Source organism: Podarcis muralis, chromosome 10, assembly GCF_964188315.1.
Source record: "Podarcis muralis chromosome 10, rPodMur119.hap1.1, whole genome shotgun sequence".
In the NCBI taxonomy this organism is placed as follows: Eukaryota; Metazoa; Chordata; class Lepidosauria; order Squamata; family Lacertidae; genus Podarcis; species Podarcis muralis.
Window position 1 is genome coordinate 22730334 of NC_135664.1, and position 22003 is coordinate 22752336.

The window sequence follows — 22003 nt, forward strand, 5'->3', positions numbered from 1 at the left end:
TTTCGAACTGCTAGGTTGGCAGGAGCAGGGACCGAGCAACGGGAGCTCACCCTGTCGCGGGGATTCGAACCTTCTGATCGGCAAGTCCTAGGCTCTGTGGTTTAACCCACAGCGCCACCCGCATCCCAGTTTGGCTCTTAGGAGCCCTTAACATACACATAGCTCAGTTGGTTAGAGTGTAGTGCTGATAACGCCAAGGTTACAGGTTTGATCCCCATACGAGACTGCTGCATATTCCTGCATTATAGGGGGGTTGTACTTTTATGATTCTCAAGCTCCGTTGCCACTCTACAGTTCTGTAATTCTAAGATTCTACTGAGTCACTTAATAAGATAATTCTTTATAGTGGTATCTCACACATCTGTGTATGTATGAAAGAGAGAGTATTGCAAATCCAATCACATGAGTGGAGAGAGAGTATTGTACTAAGAGGCATAAGTTATGGGGCTTTGGTATACACACACTGCAGCTGTGTTATACATCACAACAGTGAAAAATCTCTTGTGTGGTTTGGTATGTTACGTGAAGCATGACTTTGGGTGAAGTCCTACCACAAGCAAATGAGTAATACTTTTGAAAAGATCAAAAGAATTCTTGCTCAGCTGTAGCTATTACTATTATTCACAAATGCGAGGCACCCTCAAAGATTTTGCAATATTTGAACCTTTGGAGTTTTGTGGTCATTTTGATTACTGGTGTCTGCACTGCTTTACAACAGCAGTTTGGGGCAAGGCAAGGATGATGGCAGAGCAAGAGAGACTATAAGATTCTCAGTACTGATGCTAAAATATATTCTTTGCTGTTGCAGCTTTGATGAAGTTGCTTTCTTTCTTAACGCAATACATTCCAACCCGGGAACATTCTGATTTGCCGAACTAGAATTTAAGAAGCATCAGGATGCCTCTTAAATGCAGACAATGAAAACACAAAAACAGCAGAATGGTAGAGGTAATAACACCCTAAGAACTGAGAAAAGGATGGTGTCATGTGTTCAATCTGGATAATAATAATATATGTGGTTTGGACTGATACTTCTATGGAAACTGCTATGGAAGGCTCAGCTGAGCTGCATGCACAGAGCCCAGATGTAACATCTGATGTTATTCCATTATCAATTCCAGAAAAGGATTATAGCTCAGTGCTGGAGCACCTAGATATGACCTGCTATAATAGGGTTGCCATATGTCCTCTTTTTCCAGGACATGTCCTCTTTTTCATGTCGTCATAGTGATCCATAGTTAAAAATAGGAGTTGGGAAATGCGTCCTCTTTTTTTGCTGCCCAAAATATGGCAACCCCAGCAGTGCTTTTCATTTTGGCAATCTACCAAAGAATTCAATAACATATAATAAAATCAGGATTAAGGGGTTTTCTCAGGATGGTGGCTGGTGTGGGTCCTGTGTCCCGTTGGAGCAGTGGTGCCAATCTGCTCTTTTTTGATAGGAAATGCTTGGGGGTGAGGACAAAATGGGGGGGTGAGGAAGATCAGTTCAAGGGGAGTGAGAAGTGTCCCTATTTTCATCTGAGGAATGTTGGAGGGTATGCAGTTTGCTTATTCAGGTGCATGGAGTATCATTCTCAATGGCAGTTATATACAGTAAACATGAGCAGGAAGAATTGTTAGCAGTGAAGTCAGAGGGAAATGAAATTCAAAAGTTACAAACAGCGATCATTATGTTATTTACAGTTGCCATTGACACAAAATGGTTGCCAGTGATAACATAGACACCCTGGCATTCATACACTACTTAAGAAATGTACAGTGGTACCTCTCGTTACGAACTTAATTCGTTCAGGAGGTCCGTTCTTAACCTGAAACCGTTCTTAACCTGAGGTACCACTTTAGCTAATGGGGCCTCCCGCTGCTGCCGGTGCACCATTTCTGTTCTCATCCTGAGGTAAAGTTCTTAACCCGAGGTACTACTTCCAGGTTAGCGGAGTCTGTAACCCAAAGTGTTTGTAACCTGAGGTGTTTGTAACTTGAGGTACCACTGTAATGGGGTCAAAAAGGACCTTCATCCCAATTCAAGCTGCAGGTAGTACAGCGGTACCTTGGGTTAAGTACTTAATTTGTTCCAGAGGTTTGTTCTTAACCTGAAACTGTTCTTAACCTGAAGCATCACTTTAGCTAATGGGGCCTCCTGCTGCCGCCGTGCCGCTGCTGCGCGATTTCTGTTCTCATCCTGAAGCAAAGTTCTTAACCTGAGGTACTATTTCTGGGTTAGCGGAGTCTGTAACCTGAAGCACATGTAACCTAAAGCATATGTAACCCGAGGTACCACTGTATTGCTGAACCTCTTGGTGATTTGTAATTCCACTGTTTCACATTGTAGTATCTTTCTTTGTTCAAGAAAGGCCACTTTAACCTGGGGGTTCATTTGTCTTCCAAAAACTTGAATTTATTTAAAGACAACTATGAAAAATGTTGGGTAGAAATCAAAAAAGATTTGGAAATTTGGTCAAGACTGAAACTTTCCTTGTTGGGTCGAATTGCAGCTATAAAAATGAATGTATTGCCGAAAATGTTATTTTTGTTTCAAGCCCTACAGATTGTGGACAGAGTGGAATGTTTTGGAAAGTGGCAGAAGGACATCTCCAAGTTTGTCTGGCAGGGCAAAAAGCCCCGAATAAAGTTTAAGATACTAACTGATTCGAAAGAAAGAGGGGGGTTTGCCCTGCCAGATTTGAGGTTGTATTATGAAGCTGCAGCCTTCTGTTGGTTGAAGGATTGGTTTTTGCTGGAGAACACTGATGTCCTAGATCTGGAAGGGTTTGACAATGCTTTTGGTTGGCATGCATATTTGTGGTACGACAAGGTTAAAGTTCATAAATTGTTTAAAAACCATATTGTCAGAAGAGCAATATTTATGGTCTGGATGAAATACAAAGACTTACTAGAGGGCAAGACCCCGAGGTGGCTATCACCGGTGGAGGCCAAGGCTCGAAAAAGACCCAACATGGAGGCCTACTGGCCGAAATACTGGGAAATAATTGAAAAAACTGGAGACAATTGGAGGTTGCAGAGCCAGGAGAAAATAAAAAATAAGGTGCGAGACTGGCTACATTATGCTCAAATTCAAGAGGTGTTTAAAATAGATAAAAAAGTTGGTTTCCAGGTGGAAAAATCGAAATTAGAGACGGAACTGTTAGAACCAAAAACTAAGATACTCTCTAGAATGTACAACTTACTGCTTAAATGGAATACACAGGATGAGACAGTAAAATCCGCCATGATAAAGTGGGCACAGGACATTGGGCACAACATTATGTTTGAGGACTGGGAAAGGTTATGGAACACCGGAATGAAGTTCACGGCATGTAATGCCTTGAAGGAAAACATTATGAAAATGATATACCGGTGGTACATGACCCCAGTCAAGCTTGCTAAGATATACCACTTGTCTGATAATAAATGCTGGAAATGTAAGGAGGCTGAAGGGACATTCTTTCACCTCTGGTGGACCTGCCCAAAAGTGAAGGCCTTCTGGGAAATGATTTACAATGAGCTAAAAAAGGTATTTAGGTATACCTTTCCCAAGAAACCAGAGGCCTTCCTCCTGGGCATGGTAGACCAGAAAGTGTTAAAGAAGGATAGAACTTTGTTTATGTATGCTACTACAGCAGCAAGAATTCTCATCGCAAAGCACTGGAAGACACCAGATTTACCCACGCTGGAAGAATGGCAGACGCAGTTGATGGACTACATGGAATTGGCTGAAATGACTGGCAGAATCCGAGATTTGGGAGAGGAAGTAATGGAGGAGGATTGGAAAAAAATTAGGGACTATTTGCAAAAACAATATAAGCTGTATGAATGTTAAGAATGTGTACGATTAGGAAACTTTTGCTTCAGCAACTTGAATAGGTGAATTGGAAACTAAGTTATAAGAAAGACGAGGTGGACAACATGAAACAACCATACTATGTTTATTTTTAAGGTACAAATAACTGAGATACAGTATTTTGAATTTAGAAACATAGTATTTGAAAGATACAGTAAGACATGAAATAAGGTAACAAATTGCTGATGTTTTAATTGCAAAGAACGCAGGATTCGGAAGATGTGGGGAAGTCCGGTTGGAACGGTTAAAGTATTTTGGAAAGTTGGTTTCTATGTATTTTTTCTTTTTCTTATCTTCATTCTTTACTCTTTATTCTGTAAATCTCTGACTATTTGAAAGAAAATTTAATAAAATATTTTTTTAAAAAAGGCCACTTTAAGATTGGGTACAGAGTGGAAGGTTGAAATGTTCCTCCACAGTTCACCCCACCCCACCCCACATTTCATATTGCCATTTCTGATTTTAGATTTATTTTTCTGCGAAGAGATTGACCTGTTTGTCCTAGGTAGAATGCAAACTGCATTACTGTCAGATGATGACAGATATCTTCTTTGGAGGATGAGCAATTAAATGAACCCTTGATGTTGTAGATAATATTATTAGGTCCTGCAATAGTGCTGCCAGAGTAGACGGTGTCTTTGGGCAAGTGAATTTTTGCTCATTGGCCAGCTGCCATCTCAGAACAAAAGTGATTAAGGCTGGAAATCCTGCTCATGTTTTACCTGGGAGTAAGCACCACTAAACTCAATAGGACTTCAATGTAAACATGCGTATGATAGCACTGCTATTTTGAAGTATGTTATTCATTTATTAAATTCATATCCCTCCCTTCCTCCCAAAGGAGGATTGGCACACACGTTTAGCTTTCTGTAATTAACATTCAGCAAAAGGCTGGTAAGTAATAAGTTAACTCCAGCGTCTTTGCAAAGAGGCAGAGGACAATGCATTAGCTATAAACTCTCACATGCTTAATATGAGAAAAACAACACCTAAAATAAGCTAGCGGTTTTTTGCATTTCCAGCTGCAAAAGTAAGTGAAAATGATTCACATTGTAACCTATTTCCAAAGTGATATTGCACCTAGTCCCATAAAATGTGAACAAGCACTATGCTTTCAGTCTATTGAGAAGCATTTCTTTGTAGGCAGACTGGTACAGCATGAAGTGTTATATGGTTATTTGTGTAACACACTTTTTGCTAACAGTTCTTCAAGGACGCAGAACAATATTCTTCCAGGTGTCACATGTGAATGGCTGCCCCTCGAACACTGGGTGTTATGTTGCAATTTCGCACTTACATACACAGCCTCTTCAGCTACATGTGCAAAAAGCAGGCTTAGAGAAACACCTCTGTGAAGCAGGAAACCAAAAGTACAAGTTGCCTAGCTACTGAAGACAATACAAATCTGGAATGAATCTGTGAACAGAAGTCCAAGAAATCACACGTGAGATATTGCAACAACTAACTGCACCAAAGAGGTGTGACAGTAATGCAGGTACAAAATTAAATAACCCCTAACATATTTTAACCATATTTCCTTGATGAATTACAGAATTACAAGCATGGAAGTTTGTGACACTTTGATTACTTGCTTATAATAGGTTAAATAACTTGCTAGAAACAGAGTCCTCAGAAGGCTTTGTGCCTTTTAAGAGCTGCAAGAGATGCGGGTGGCGCTGTGGGTTAAACCACAGAGCCTAGGACTTGCCGATCAGAAGGTCGGTGGTTCGAATCCCCATGACGGGGTGAGCTCCCATCGCTCGGTCCCTGCTCCTGCCAACCTAGCAGTTCGAAAGCACGTCAAAGTGCAAGTAGATAAATAGGTACTGCTTCAACGGGAAGGTAAAAGGCGTTTCCGTGCGCTGCTCTGGTTCACCAGAAGCGACTTAGTCATGCTGGCCACATGACCCGGAAGCTGTACGCCGGCTCCCTCGGCCAATAAAGCGAGAAGAGCGCTGCAACCCCAGAGTGGGCCATGACTGAGCCTAATGGTCAGGGGTCCCTTTACCTTTTTAAGAATGATTATAATCTTGATTGAGGATTAGGTAGGGGGTTCAGGTCCCATGTTGGGCAAAAAGTCTTACATTGCATGGGGTTGCAGTCGATGACCCTTGTGGTTCATTACAATTCTATGATTTGTTCAAGAATAAAAGCAAAGCAATAGAGTCCACTAAGAATTATTTAAACAAATGCACCATTCAGCGCAAACATTAAGCACAGAATTAAGTTCTTGAAAACATGTATGAATTTTGTGGCATCATATTTAAACAGGTCCACAAATGTATACATAAAGCCATATACCTTTTCAAAGTCCTGGACAAATGAGTTGCATGGATTTTGACACGGTTAAGATTGGTATATTTCTTTTCAGTCATCCATATTTTATATGGTTGTTTGACAAGCTCTTATGTTTTGCAGACTGTTCTTTTGTTACCTTGTGTTGCAGTGCAGAGTTATGGTAAAAGTAGAATTGTTCAATTTTTCATTGACTTGTTATGGGAAGTATCGCTTGTTCTGCCTTCGTGTGTTGATTCTGCAAATAACAAAGGGGATTGTCCCATCTATCTTCTCTATGAAGTTCAAGTGTTAATAAGACAGTCAAGCATTTCCAGGTGATCTTATCAACTGAGGAATCGTATTCTGCACTGCCAAAAATGGCCAAAGGAGCCATCTTTTTCACTTCACTTTCTCACATACACAAATAGCTCCTTAACAGCTCCATTCTCACTCATCTGCTGTAGAAATGGCACATTTTAGCATGCACATTTCTTTGGGGGAAAGGTGCGAGGTGTGCAATTATTAGAAAACAAGCTACAATTTGTGTTGTACTACAAGGAAGTCCAGTGAAATAGACATCTAGATTCTAGCTTCATAGCATTTCCTGTTTAGGTGGTAGATTTAGGGTTAACAAGTTTTTTAAAAAAATTTGCAAAAAGAACACCCAAAGTTTCCCCTACAGCAGAAGTGAGGGAAACTGTGGCTTTCCAGATTTTCTTGTCCCAGTCAGCATAGTCAGTGGTCAGGGATAATGCAAGTTGTAGTGATGTAGTTTAACGACTCTGAAGGGTTACATGTTTCTCTCCTAGAGAGCCAGTGTGGTGTAGTGGTTAAGAGCAGTAGTCTCGTAATCTGGTGAACCGGGTTCGCGTCTCCGCTCCTCCACATGCAGCTGCTGGGTGACCTTGGGCCAGTCACACTTCTTTGAAATCTCTCAGCCCCACTCGCCTCACAGAGTGTTTGTTGTGGGGGAGGAAGGGAAGCTGCTTTGAGACTCCTTAAAGGGAGTGAAAGGCGGGATATCAAATCCAAACTCTTCTTCTTCTTCCCCTACCCCTACAGGCAATCATATCAGCCCCACACTTTCCTGTAATCTATCCATCTCCAGTCTGGTGCTCCTGCTGTATTGGACCACAACTCCCATCAGCCTCTGCCATCACAGCCATGTTGAGTGAGACTGATGGGAGTTGTAGTCCAAAGCATCTAGAGAGCATCAGGCTGGGGAAGGCTGCTGTAATCACATGGGTAGTGTAAATCTGTGTAGGCACAGATGCAGCTGGAAATAATTTCTGCTTTTGTGGCAGCACAAAGCTGCCACAACAATTGGAATTACTTGTCACGTGCAGCCTGCTTCACATTTTCTGCATGCAATTGTAAGTATATGGACAAGAGGAGCTGCCACTTCTTTCATGCTGTAGGAAATGTGTGAATTGTTCCTTTCACTGCCCTTAACTTTCAGCAGCTGTCACTGCCAAGTAACATTGAAGCTGCTCAGGCAGAAAGATGTTGCAGAGTTGACAGAGAGGGGGAGACATTTTCTGCAATGCATCAACTAATCCAGTCTGTGGAAGTCTTCTATGGTTTCATCATGTACAGGTTATGGGGAAGGTTTGTATGGAGGAGGAGAATACATTTGATGCATATTCTCATGTCTTTTCTGTCTATGTATATGTGAAATGGATGAAACAACTCTCATTTTGATTTAGTAATGTGTAACTCCAAAGTTGCTAGTTTTTGGAGTTTTAAATAAGTGCAAAGATTTTGTAAGTCAATACAGTGGTACCTCAGGTTACATACGCTTCAGGTTACATATGTTTCAGGTTACACACTCCGCTAACCCAGAAATAGTGCTTCAGGTTAAGAACTTTGCTTCAGGATAAGAACAGAAATCGTGCTCCGGCGGCGTGGCAACAGCAGGAGGCCCCATTAGCTAAAGTGGTGCTTCAGGTTAAGAACAGTTTCAGGTTAAGAACAGACCTCTGGAACGAATTAAATACTTAACCTGAGGTACCACTGTATGTCAATATCAAAAGCAAACACTCAAGAGACATTTCTTACCTTCAGTCATCCAATAGTCAAATACTAAGGTTGGCTTTAAGATTGCCTGGTAGCACATTCTTATGCATGTCTACTCTGAAGAAGTCCCACTGAGTTCAGTGGGGCTTACTCCCCGCTAAGCATGCTTGGATTGTATCCATGCAACACATACTGAAGAAGTAGAAAAGCAATCACCCAATAGTCTTTTCCCAGTAATGCCTTGTAATGCCACCCTATGTGTGTTTAATCAGATATCCTACTAAGATCTAAGGCTTTAGAATTTCAGTGTGAACTCACTTAGCTGGGTGCAAGTTTCATTCAATTCAATGTATAGGATTGTGCTGTTAGTCATTTAGTTTCTACTCCTATAATTTCATATGCATTGGCAAGAAGTCAGTGGGGTCTTTTATGATATGTACTAGCTCTCAGTGGCATAGCACTGCAGGCTGTCTATCATTTTCTTGTAATTCAATTCAAGCAGTGGGAGAGAAATTTTCTGGGTTCAATGTTTATTAGCATTCAGTATTCCCATTGCAAATTTGCTGCAGTGGTTTGGCTTTTGTTTCCTACAGCATCAAATAGTCCTTTTTTGTTTCCACTGGCTAACTGGTGCTTCAGCTTGTAAAATAAGAGCAAGCTCTATCAAATCATGGCAGCACCATAGATTTCTTTCCCTAATGAGGAGGCCAATTTCCATGTTGGAAAAGTGTACATTTTGTAACATCAGAATGAATATCTCTCTTTGCAGCTGATCTGGAATTCAATATTTCTGTCGGCTTCTGAATCTGTGCATTAATGAGCTCATCTTTCAAATAGTACAAGATGTAAAGCTGAAGAGTAGCTTTCTTACTTTACAGGGGAGGGGGATGAAGTGTCAAAAATAAGCCCCTGTTCTGCCTGCCCATCTGCCTCATATGCATTTGAACCTCCAAGTTCAAGTCTAACTTGTATCTTAAACCTGCTAATGAACTCCCACTACCACAATAAGCATTTTAAATAAACACCTTCTTAAATTCATGCTTTTAAATAGTTGCCTAGTTAAGATCATATAGCTGTGAGCTTGACCCATAACTGAAAAAACTTAAACAGGAACAAAAAATAATGTTTATTTTAGGGATCCATAAACGCACAAATGTTATTAATTGGAAGATTGCAGGATAATATATTGGCATAATATAAAATGCTACAACTTTAGATGTTATGCCTTATATAAACTTGGTATCACTAAGGAATATGGCAGTCATTTGCTTCATTAACCCTCTGTTTAAATGTAGGACCTAAGGTAATTCTTCTATGTTCTTTGACCCCAGTCAGCACCCACAGAACAAGTATGGTTTCTAGAATGAAGTTTTCTCTGGCCCAGCCGCTAGTGCTTCACGTTGGCCTGTTGGATGATTGCCCCACAAAGTCTTTCTGAACAAGTTTTTGCTTTAGTCAGGACCACCATCCTGAATATTATGGCTTCAGGTTCCCAGTTGTCTGCTTGCTGGAGCATCTCTGCTTTCCTAAGCACAACACTTCTGGAATCCTCTGGTCACTTGTGCCCCTTTCCCTTCTTTCTTCAGGCCACAAGTCTTCTGCTGAGGCTCAGCCACCAATTGGACTCCTCCTCAACTCTATCTTTCTGCTCTACCTCTTCTTCAATTTTCTGTCCACCTTTCTCATGCACTTCTATGCCTTTCAGCTCTTAATTCCACCCCTCCACTGTTTGATCCATCCTTTAGTTTTTTTAATTAGCCATGGCTTTTGGTAATAAAATGTGGCCACTTCCCAGGATGTCCTTTTATTGGTCCTTATCTAATGGCCCATTGGAGTTATTTTATAGGTAAAGACAAAGGACCTCTGGATGGTTAAGTCCAGTCAAAGGCAACTATGGGGTTGTGATGCTCATCTTGCTTTCAGGCCAAGGGAGCTGCCTTTGGTCCACAGACAGCTTTCCGGGTCATGTGGCCAGCATGACTAAACCGCTTCTGGCACAACAGGACACTGTGACTGAAACCAGAGCGCACGGAAATTCTGTTTACCTTCCCACCGCAGCGGTACCTTTTTATCTACTGGAGTGCTTTTGAACTGCTAGGTTGGCAGGAGCTGAGACACAGCAACGGGAGCTCCCTCCGTTGCGGGGATTTGAACCGCTGACCTTCCAGTCAGCAAGCCCAAGAGGCTCTGTGGTTTAGACCACAGTGCCACCCACGTCCCTGCCAGTTATTTTATACTGAACCTCGGAATACCAATTAGATCAGACCTTCCAAGTGTCCCTATTTTCCAGAGACAGTCCCAGATTTACAGAAGCCAGCCCGGTTTCTGATTTGATCCTGGAAGGTTCTGTTCTTCCTTAGGACATCCCTATTTTCATCGGAGAAATGTTGGAGGGGGTTATGCCACCCCCCGAACCAAGGAGATAAGTAACTATACAACCTTTAGAAGATATCTGAAGGCAACCCTGTATAGGGAAGTTTTTTAATGTTTAATGGTGTTTCTTATATATGTTGGAAGCTGCCCAGAGTGACTGGGGCAACCCAGTCAGATGGGCAGGGTTGTGGTTGTTGTTGAATAGGATGTCCCTATTTTCATTGGAGAAATATTGGAGGGTATGTTAGATGTTCCTACTGAGTATAAATATCCAGGACATTCACTTTCCGTACCGTGAGCTGCAAAAGGCGTTTCCTTCCTTAGCAACTGTAACCAAGGCTTCTGATGCCATTCTTGCTTGCACACTTGGTAACCGTCACAGAGGTCTGAGTCCTAATCAGATAGTTTTACCTTATGTTTCATTGAACATGGAAGTATTCAATCACAGGACCTAAATTATATCCATTCCTAACTCTAATGGCCTGCCCTTTCACCTCAAGTAATGATAAATAGTTTCTTCCCTTGTGAAGACAACGTAAAACCATGTCTCATAGGCTTTTATCAGTAAGAATAAATGCTACACTGAATCCCAGGACATCGCCTTTAAAAAGTCCATTGAGCTTCTTATCAGATAGCTGATATGCACAATATGTTTCATTGCTCCTGAATTCTGTAAACACTTTGATATATTCATAATGGTTTTCCTAGCCGACTGTCAAAAATGAACAAATGAAAATAATAAAAAAAATCAAGATTATGCTAGACAAATAGCGGTTTCAGAAGCATCCCTGCTGCTATGTGCGGCAATTCCTAAGATTCAACAAAGGGCTTAAAGCTGTGTCTTATAAGGTGCCTGACTTCAATGGCAGCATTTTCAGAAGTTGCAACAGAAAAAAGGACCCATGATGATAATTAATACCTAATGGTGTTTAAATGCTGCTGCTTCTGTCGTTGCATAGCAACTGACATATCACAGGCCTGCCAGTGTGCAATAAAAGAAAGAGGCACTAATAAAAGAAAGGAAAGAGTGAGGCACTATTCCCCTCTGCCCCTCAAACTAGCTTCCCCCTTTTGTTTTCTAACTGGACTTTTTCCCTATATGAGATCCCTCTGGAGCCCTAGCCCTGGTTTGTGGCATGGAAAAAGAAAATTAAACAGTGTGGGGAAACCTGAAAACCTATAGCTGAATTAAACAAAAAGGCTTTCTTCTTCTTCTACAAAATGTAGCTTTGGCCAGAAATCCACCAGTGTTGGTGTAGTTATCTTATTGTAATATTGCAGTCTTTCTCTTTTTTTAAGGCTCCCTTCCTTTTTAAAAGAGGATTGACATTCTCTGCCCAAGGCTGGAACTGATCTTAACTCATGAGTTAAGATCATGGATTTAAGTGATAAAAAGTGTATTGATTTCTTTTGTTGTGGTTTAATGGCACTAAGCAAGACAGAGGATGTGAAAGGGTACAATTATTCCCGAAATGTGGCCTTTTCAAGCTCATAAAACCATTTAGCTCTTCATACTTCATATTTTTTCTTTCTCCAACTATAGATGTGTTCAGGCTCTTATCTGGACATGTGAACCACGCAGTTGGGAGCAGTAGCACTCATGCAAGCTCTGCCTCCAATACCCCAGGAATGCCACGCTGCCTGTTCAGTTCCCAACCATCATTGTGTTGACTCGAGACCCCGATAAAGCAGAGTCCCAAATTGTGCAAAGTGCTCGTTCAAGAGAACACTAGTAGAAGCCCCCAGCATCTTGAGATCTTTCCGCAGGGCCTGCAAGACGGAGCTGTTCCGCCTGGCCTTTGGGCTGGACTCAGTCTAAACCCCCTCTCATTTATTTTTTTGATGGAACCCCTTATATGGGATTTTGTATACAGTGGTACCTCGGGTTAAGTACTTAATTCGTTCCAGAGGTCCGTTCTTAACCTGAAACTGTTCTTAACCTGAAGCACCACTTTAGCTAATGGGGCCTCCTGCTGCCACCGCACCACCGGAACATGATTTCTGTTCTCATCCTGAAGCAAAGTTCTTAACCCGAGGTACTATTTCTGGGTTAGCGGAGTCTGTAACCGGAAGCGTATGTAACCTGAAGCGTATGTAACCCGAGGTACCACTGTATAAATTTTCCCTTGGCTCTTTTTGCTGGCCTGTGTAGGACTAGCATGGATAGTTGGCCCCGGTGAATATTTGACGTTTTCTCCCCTTATGGCTTTGATCTACAGGCCACCACTAAAACGAGGCTGCATTTTAAACTGTATTCTAACTTATATTTTAATCAACTGTTTGTTTTGTGTTTTGTGTTTTGTTTTTAATGTTTTTACTGTATTTATATTCGGTGTTAGCCGCCCTTAGCCCGGTCTTGGCCAGGGAGGGTGGGGAATACATAAAAATTTATTATTCTTATTTATTATTTATTAGAATGAGGTTCACAAACATTTAGATGCATACATATAACTGATGTATAGATATCCATGCACATACATAATAGAATGTATTTTTCTGTTTCAAAAGCTGCCATGATGGATTGGTGATGTAGACCTCCTTCTGAGTGCATATTCCTTCCTCTGATTTCTGTGGCCCGGAGAAGTATGTTAGGTTCCAATGCACAAACCAAAATTATCAGACTAATTTATTTTGAAACATAGGGTTTCTTCCAACTCTACAATTCTATGTTCCTATTATTCTTCTGTAGTAAATAGATCCTAGGTTGTAGCCACTGTTTCTTGTGCTTGTGGCTGTATGCCTTCTTATGCACACAGTGTGACTGACTTCTCCATAAACATTCAAATGTTGCTCAACTCAAAATCTTGTTCCGGAGCTCTGTTGTACAAGCTAACAATTGAGATGCTGCAGTTTCATCATTTGGGTACAAACGAACATGCAATTTTATTTTAAAGGTTTATTTTAAAAGTTATTGGTGCCAGAGCCAAGGAGCTCTAGAACATGATGCCATCAAGAAAACAGCTATATAGGCAGACTTCCTGGCTCACTGAGCTGCAGTCCTTTCTGCCCCTGGACTGGGATACTGTATGCTCTGGCTTACATTGCCAGACCCTAAATCACGGTCAGAAGGAGGACTGAACCAAGGTTTTTGTTTCCCCGGGCAAAATTTAATCCTTCCTTAAGTCGCTGTTTCAGTCGTCTTCAACTCCTTCTCTTTGTACAATAAATCTATAGGTAGAGGTGGGTGGGCAAGAGAAAAGGATAGAGAGAGAGAGATATATATACAGAGAATCTAAGCTAGTGGTGTGTAGTTAGCCTGAAACCTATAGAAACGTAGTAGAAAGGGAGACTCTCTTCACATGTTCAAAGGTACTGAGCCCAAAGTGTTAGATGCACAAGATTAAGGGGAGCCAGCATGGTGTAGTGGTTAAGAGTGGTGGACTCGTAATCTGGTGAACCGGGTTCGCTTCCGCGCTCCTCCACATGCAGCTGCTGGGTGACCTTGGGCTAGTCACACTTCTCTGAAGTCTCTCAGCCTCACTCACCTCACAGAGTGTTTGTTGTGGGGGAGGAAGGGAAAGGAGATGGTTAGCCACTTTGGGACTCCTTAAGGGGAGTGAAAGTCCAAACTCCTTCTCTTCTTCTTCTTCTTCTTCTTCTTCTTCTTCTTCTTCTTCTTCTTCTTCTTCTTCTGATACAATTTTAACATATTTAGGTGCAAAAGATCCTTGTTCATGCCCTGATCATGATTTGATTTGATTAGGCCATGAAGGTCACAACAAGCAATTACACATTTAGGATGACCCATTTGTGCCATTGCCTCAGAAATCTGGTAATGAAATATGGCAGGTTCTCTTGCTATTGAAGTCCAATATGGCCTCCACACCTCATTTTACCACACCACATGATGGTATGAAGGCTGTAATGGTTATATGGTTGTGTTTTATTTGGTGTTTGTTGCTTTGCTGTTCTTGGTTCATAAAATCACACCACCATTGTACAAAAGAGGCCAAGCATAAGCTCATGGGATGGGAAGGAGGACCTTTGTTGTTGAATTAATTATTATAGATCCCATTAATTGATATTGATTGATTGATTGCATTGTTCATTGATTGATTATATTTATTACTTACCCTTCACCTAAAGACTCCAGGGCAGGTTACATCAAAAGATAAAACTACAAAATGCAATAGTTGAAATCACAGTACAAATTACAGCAGAAGCAAATGCCAACCAGCACAGTAGAAGGGGTGGTTCTGACTAAAATGCCATCTCACCCCACTCCTCCAAAAGCCTGGACAAAGAATGCACCTTGACCTGTTGTTGAAAGCTAAACAACAGCCTTTATCTATCTAGTACCCGCCAGATGTTTTGGGCTATGATTCCCAATAATCCCATTTAGCTCAAAACATCTGGGAGGCACCAGGTTGGCAAAGGTTGTTGTACAATGTTGGCACAAAGGGCTTCTTGGAGAAGACAGCATTCCACAACCTAGGGGGCTACCTCTGAAACTGTTTTCACACACATTTCATTTTCACTTGTTTTATATTTTGATCTGTTACCATGTTGTGTTACACTGACTTTCATTCTGATACTTTGTGTTAATTGAGTTGATGTTTTCTGTTTTACTGTTAGCCACGTTGGGCTTCCTTTGGTTAGGAAAACTGGAAGATAAGCAGTAAATAAAACAAATTTTAAATCTTCATTTAGAGAAACAAAGCCATGGAAGTGCCCAAGAAAGATGTTAAATTATTTTTGTATGTTACAACTGCTGCTCGTATTTTATTAGCTAAAAAGTGGAAAACCCAAGAATTACCAACGATAGAAGAATGGCAGATGAAGATGATGGATTTTTCAGAGCTAGCCGACCTAACTGGAAGAGTCCGTGACCAGAAGGAGGAGGAGTACCAGGAAGAATGGAAAAAAATTAATGATTATTTAATTAAATATATTAAGTTAAATATGTGAAGTTAAATAACTTGCAGATAACTAATAGGCTTAGGATTTTATGTAAGTTAAGTGATGAATCAATTTGTATAATTTCAGAAGTTAAAGATTGAAAGATGTTAAAGCTAAAGGTGCATTTTATAAGAACTGTGATTTGGAAAACCGTTAAATGGATATGCATGGAAATTCAACCAAGGGGAAGCGAGGAAGTCACTTAACAATGTTAATGAGTATAATTTCTAATAAGATTATGATTTGTGTTTGTTTGTTTGTTTGTCTTGTTCGTTTATAATTTTGTGAAAATTAATAAAAAAAAATGGGGGGGGGGAGAATGGAGAAACAAAGCCATGATATTAATATAACAAAACAAACAAACACATCCCTCTAGGCAGGGAAATATGTTGTGTATTGTCATCAACAGAGAAGCAATTGTGTTTCATGTCTTCTGGGACCTGGTCATAGCTTTCAGAGATTCAGTACAGTGCTTCATGTCAAAAATTGAATTGATCCATGATGGCTTTTGCTTCCCAGTCTTATGTGCTGGAAAAAAGGACCGTTCCCTTGTCTCATGGTTCTGTGATGGAGTTAACAACCTAGCAAAATAGTTTCATTAGGAAGTAAACCTCTCCCTGGTGAAGCATTTCTATATAGTGTTTCATTACCAGCTCCCTAGCAGGGAGGTTTAAACCTGGACCTGAGGGAGTTAACTCTTCACTGTTAAAGAGCTCTCTTGACAGTTAAATAGATTAACTCCCCTGGATGTGTTATTTTTCTTGGTAATGGAATTAACTTTGTCGCAATACAGTTTTGTATAAGGAAGACGCATCTCCACTGCATGACAAAATAGTTCTCTGAATACTTCAGTGATTGGTTCACTTCCTGGCTTAAGTATCGTTTTTAAAAAATGGGTCTTGAGGAAAAAAGGATGGCAGTTTTTTCTGTCTTTGGCAGCAAGGATATTGGCTTGCTAATGCCATGGTTTCAAGCTAGTAGGTGGGCAGGTCAGTTATTCAATTTTCTAGTAAGAAATGTAACAATGAAGATAGGGTGGCCACATAGGTAAAGGTAAAGGGACCCCCTGACCATTAGGCCCAGTCGTGGCCGACTCTGGGGTTGTGGTGCTCATCTCGCTTTACTGGCTGAGGGAGCCGGCGTACAGCTTCCAGGTCATGTGGCCAGCATGACTAAGCCACTTCTGGCGAACCAGAGCAGCACATGGAAACGCTATTTACCTTCCTGCCAGAGCGGTACTTATGTATCTACTTGCACTTTGATGTGCTTTCGAACTGATAGGTTGGCAGGAGCAGGGACCGAGCAATGGGAGCTCACCCCGTTGCGGAGATTCGAACCACTGACCTTCTGATCGGCAAGCGCTAGGCTCTGTGGTTTAACCCACAGCGCCACCCACTTACACATCGCCAAGAGAGAGATGACGAAAGAGGGCACAGATTTGCATAAAATCTGTGTATGCAGAGTTATATCATAGAATCATAGAGTTGGAAGAGACCACAAGGGCCATGGAGTCCAACCCCCTGCCAAGCAGGAAACACCATCAGAGCACTCCTGACATATGGTTGTCAAGCCTCTGCTTAAAGACCTCCAAAGAAGGAGACTCCACCACACTCCTTGGCCGCAAATTCCACTGTCGAACAGCTCTTACTGTCAGGAAGTTCTTCCTAATGTTTAGGTGGAATCTTCTTTCTTGTAGTTTGGATCCATTGCTCCGTGTCCGCTTCTCTGGAGCAGCAGAAAACAACCTTTCTCCCTCCTCTATATGACATCCTTTTATATATTTGAACATGGCTATCATATCACCCCTTAACCTCCTCTTCTCCAGGCTAAATATACATTATATCTATATGTATAGATATAAATTTAGAAACAGTTACTTTAATTTAAACTGGAATACAATGTATCTCATCATGTCAAGATGCTGTTGATCAGCAACTTGTTCTCTCTTACATTTTTTTAAAAATCTTTAAAGCAGACTTGGACTGGACAGGCCATCAAACAGCAGGCTGTTCCCTGTGAAGTCAGACACATGGGCAATTCTAGGAGTGGGGTGCACTGAACAAACATTGCTTGTTTCCTCCTCCCCACCTCCCCATACCCTGAAATTAGCTGTTCTAACATGGAACTAAATGCCATAAACTGTATGTTACATTAATGGGCACATATATGGCAGTTTAGCATTCTGTAAGGACATTCCATTCTCCCTACTCAATAGTTTCCTACCCTCCCAATACAGCACATGCACAGTGCTTATCAGGCTTTTTTCGGGGGCGGGGTGGGTGGGTGGGTGGCGTAACCATTTTTTCCATGGTTAATATTTGTGCTTCAGCAAACCCTGGGTTTTCCTCTAGCTTGTTGATACCTTGTGTGCCTTTCTGACAACATCGTGTGGCACTCATGGCCTGAAAATCAAAAATGGATAATTATATTGGCCAAGTTAATATGTAATCAAACTAAAGCATCTTCCTGGCTCCATTATTCTGCTCAGTGGTGCTGTCAAGAGTGGAATTTTGGGGCAGAAGGCCAGAACCCCATTCAACACAATGAACAGGAGGACACCCCCACCCTCAAATGCAGCAGGTTTGGCTTATCATATTCTAAAGTTAAGTGAAATACTACGCATTACCATATAAAGAGAGGGATCCTGCTCATATGACCATTAATTTCAGAGTCTAAAATTTGCAAACTGTATCACTGCCTCAGCTTCCTTCCTGGACCTTTTTCATGGATGGAGTCACAGTCCTATGCAGGCTAACTGAACTTCTTGGGGCTTGATTCTAAGTGAACTTGCAGAGGTAAGGATTTAAGGAAGGATCGCCATTAAAAAGTAGCAAAAGCTATACTAGTGAATGTATTGGCATGAAAATACTTATCTTCTCCACTTCTGAATGAAAGTGCCTTTGATTATATCTGTCACAACAACATAATAAACTACTTCCAGCATTTCAATGATGCATTTGAAGCAAGTTTGCTGGGAGTGGATTTTAGATGAAGTCCTGCTGGTTTGCCTAGTCCTTTAATGCTGCTTTAGTGGAGATTTGAAAAAAGTGAACAGAAATTATTTCTAAATCTGTCTTTTGGTTGGAAGAGGGAATGAATATTTAGAAGCTGACTGGTAAGTAGGGAGGCTAATCCAACATTCATTCTGGATTATGATATTGTCATGCAGTAAATCATAATTGTGAGTGCAATCCTATGCCCACATACCTGGGGAGTAAACCCCATTGGATTCAATGGGGCTTTCTAAGTAGTTATATACATAGGATGATGCCATAGTAAGACTTGTCATATCATTCTCTGAACTACAATGTATTTGGTGAGCAGTATCTATAATATTGTAAGAGAGGCACAACAGAGCAATTATTCCTGGGATTATGCAGGTAACTGAGCAATTAATACATATATAATCAGATTACAATGACAATAGCAATGTTCTTTTAAATATGAAAGATCCAGCTAAAATAATAACAATCAAGTGGCAAAAGTATGAATAAGGAATGTTCATGTGGCACTTTTAAAGTATTAAGAGGGGACAGCACACTTGAAGCATGGGGATATGGACAAGACTGTGACAGCATGAGTCATCATTCATTTTGCCAGTATGGACACCTGTCATATCAGTTGAGAGAGAAGCATGGTTGTGCTCTGCTTGGGAATTTGCTGCGAGTTCTATCTTCATTGTGCTAGCAGGCGATTTCGGACAAAGCATCAGAGGGGATATTTTTCTCAGGTCCACAGCAGAAAGAGGGTTAATTTCCTCATCTCCATCTGCTGCAAGCCTTATAACAATCACCTCCCATAAATGCTATTTCCTTTTTCAAAAAGTGTGCATGTTTAAATGCAAGGTATCTTCAACTCCATGTCTAGCTTGTCCCTTAGTAAAAGGCCTGAGTGGTAGCAGAGTGTTTTGCTTGGAAAGCTCAGCTCTTCAATAAAGTGACCGTGGTTTTGTTTCATGTTAAGTGAAACTGAAATTGACTGGACAAAGTATAAGGTCAGATATCCAAATGGAAGGATGGGTGATACTGTCGGCACCTAAAATACGGCTTTTCCTGTTCATAGAGGAGCGACATGGATAAGTTACTGTATTTTCTGCTGAGGTCATGGTGGCCCTGAGGTGGGAAAGTGCGGTTTTGTGCTCTGCCAAACCATGTTTGTAGAGTTTAAACTTAAGGAGCATGGTGCTGATAATGCCAAGGTTGCAGGTTCGATCCCCGTATGGGACAGCTGCATATTCCTGCATTGCAGGTAGACTGGATGGTCCTCAGTGTCCCTTCCAACTCTACAATTCCATGAATGGAGGGGAAGGGGAATATTATTGTTTCATGCCAGCTGCTCTGCTCTGGGCCCTTCTGGCGGGCGCGCACATGATGCGTAAAAGCAGAATCCTAGGATGCTTCAGAGAAGACCTGGTCCAGAAAAATCTGGGGAGCGCAACTAGAATCCCTTGTCCGAGGAGAAGAAGCTAAAAAAAACAACAACATATGGCCTCATGGGCCGAGACCAGAGCATCCCTCGCTCTTGGAGACCCGACCAGATCGCCTTCCCCGTGGAAGCGCCGACTGCAGGCAAACGGAATGGCAGGCGCGCGGCTCTTGAGGTTCCCTGGCTCCACCTCCCCGCCTGCGTTACCGCGCCCGCCCCGCTCTGGGAAGGAGGGAGGCGGGCAGGCGGAGGGGCGAAGCTGCCGCTCGGAGGGCCATCCTTGCCGGCGCCGAGGGGGTTAAGCAGCTGGGTTGTGCGGAGGCCGCCGCTCGGCTCGGCTCTGTTCTGCTGAGAGTCGGGGATCGCTCTGCCAGTGGGAAGATGGCGACGGAAGGAGCGAGCGGGGAGCCCGGCTCTGGCAACCGGGGCGATCCGGAGGCAGCGGTAGGTGAATCGCGGGGCTTGCGGCGCGCGGCTGGAGGAGGCGGCTCCCTTATCCGCCGCCGCCGCCGGGCTGAGCTCCGCGCTGGCTAGCTCTCGGGCTGGTGCTTTGCGCCCAAGCGGGAGAAGGCGCACCTCTCGAGGCTGGGAGAGCGGAGCGCGCCGAGCGAGCGCGGCCCCGGCGCGCGTTGTGGGGGAAAGCGCGCATTGGGTATGGGTCTTTACGCAGAGGAAGGAGGCCGGTGTCTTGGCTTCTGCGCCCCCGGAGAAATGGGGGCTGGAGAGCTCGGGCGCAGGCAGACCTGCAGTCCCCAGGGATCTCTCCCGCCTCGATCGCAGCCTGACGGAGAGAGAGATCGGGGAGGGGAAGCCGGACGGACCCTGGAGACGCCTGGAGAGGCGACCACGGGAGGCCCCGCCGCTCTGATCGTGCGCCCTTGGCGGGGATGGGTGGACATTGGCCGCCCCTCCGACGCCCCTCCCCTCGATCTGGGGATCTTTCGAGGAGGTCTTTGTAGAGGGAGAAGATCCCCTGCTTTTTCCAGGAGGCGGCTCCCTTTTGTTTTCGTGTGTGTGTATTGGGCTGCAGGAACGCGGGCTTTTCTCCTCGCTTGCGGGACGGGTGAAATACAAGGGTCCCCCCAACAGCCCTGGTGGGCTGGCGGCGCGTCACAGAGCATTGACAGCCACAGATCGCCCGCAACCATTTCCAAGGAGGGGGGGCTCATCGCCCTGGAATTAATTCCCTCCCCTTCCATATGCGCTGCCTCCCGCCCCCCGCGCCAAGCCCCCGAATAACAAGCGTGGGTTATTGCCAGAAGCATTATCGGGGGGTTGGGAAGGGTGCTGATGGTCTCGTTTGGATTCCTACCTCTGTTGAAGGCTATATTAGAAACATAGCTGGGTCACTTAAACTGGGAAATGTTTGGGATGCGGGTGGGCGTTGAAGATCAGGTGGTCCGTCCCCCCCCCCCCCAGAACAATAAGCCTATTTTAATCCTCTGTTGTTCTTTCCCCCTCTCCTGCATCCAAGTGGTGGAACAGGAAAGATCTATCTTGTTCTCTTTTTTTGCTATCGTTGCTGAAGGCTCTCTCTCACGCGAGTACAAGAGCTGTTTAAATTTCCCCCAAGTACAGACCGATTTTAGGGTTTGCCACTTCTCCTGACAGGCTGTTTCACAGCCTTTCCTAGCTAGACTCCCCTACCGCCCAACCACAGTTGTCACGGATGTGCCCTTTTGTTTTCTGATTCATAGGTCAATTTCTAGGCCACTCGCTTTTCTGATTTAATTGGGTGGCAAGTGGAAAGGCATGGAAAAATCCATGCTTTGATTATTCCCTCCGCCCCGACAGTTGCCAATCAAAATTCTCTTGTCACTTGAAGCAGCATGTAGTTGTTTGCACATAAGATCAAGATGTCACCCCTCCTCTGCTTTGCCTGCTAAGCATTTTGGGGAGGGGGCTGGCCCAAAATGAGGCCAGGGGAAGGACCCTAACCTAAGTAGCAGAGCACATGCAGAAAGTCCTACTTTCAGCTGAAAGACTCTTGTCTAGAACCCTGGAGAGCTACTGCCAATACTAGATTGACCAGTGGTCTGACTCTATAAGACATTTTCCTGTCTCTCTGCTGTAGTTCATGCAGACTGATCTGTGGTGTCATCATTTTTTTATATGTTCGAAACACTTCTTTTTTCAGGAACAACAACAACATTTTAGGAAACTGCCATAAAA

At 42.9% G+C, this 22003-nt stretch overlaps 1 protein-coding gene across 3 annotated transcripts in view; it reads left to right on the plus strand.

The window, feature by feature from the left end:
- Nucleotides 1–20069: 20069 nt before the first annotated feature.
- CTTNBP2 (cortactin binding protein 2) overlaps nucleotides 20070–22003 on the plus strand; it is a 112172-nt gene continuing 110238 nt past the window's right edge. For 2 of the 3 annotated variants that reach the window (XM_028747697.2, XM_028747698.2), the window contains exon 1: nucleotides 20070–20275. In XM_028747697.2, the coding sequence (XP_028603530.2) occupies nucleotides 20213–20275 (63 nt within the window). In that variant the 5' untranslated portion in view covers nucleotides 20070–20212. The remainder of the gene's footprint in view (nucleotides 20276–22003) is intronic. The other variant, XM_028747696.2, reaches the window with a different exon arrangement.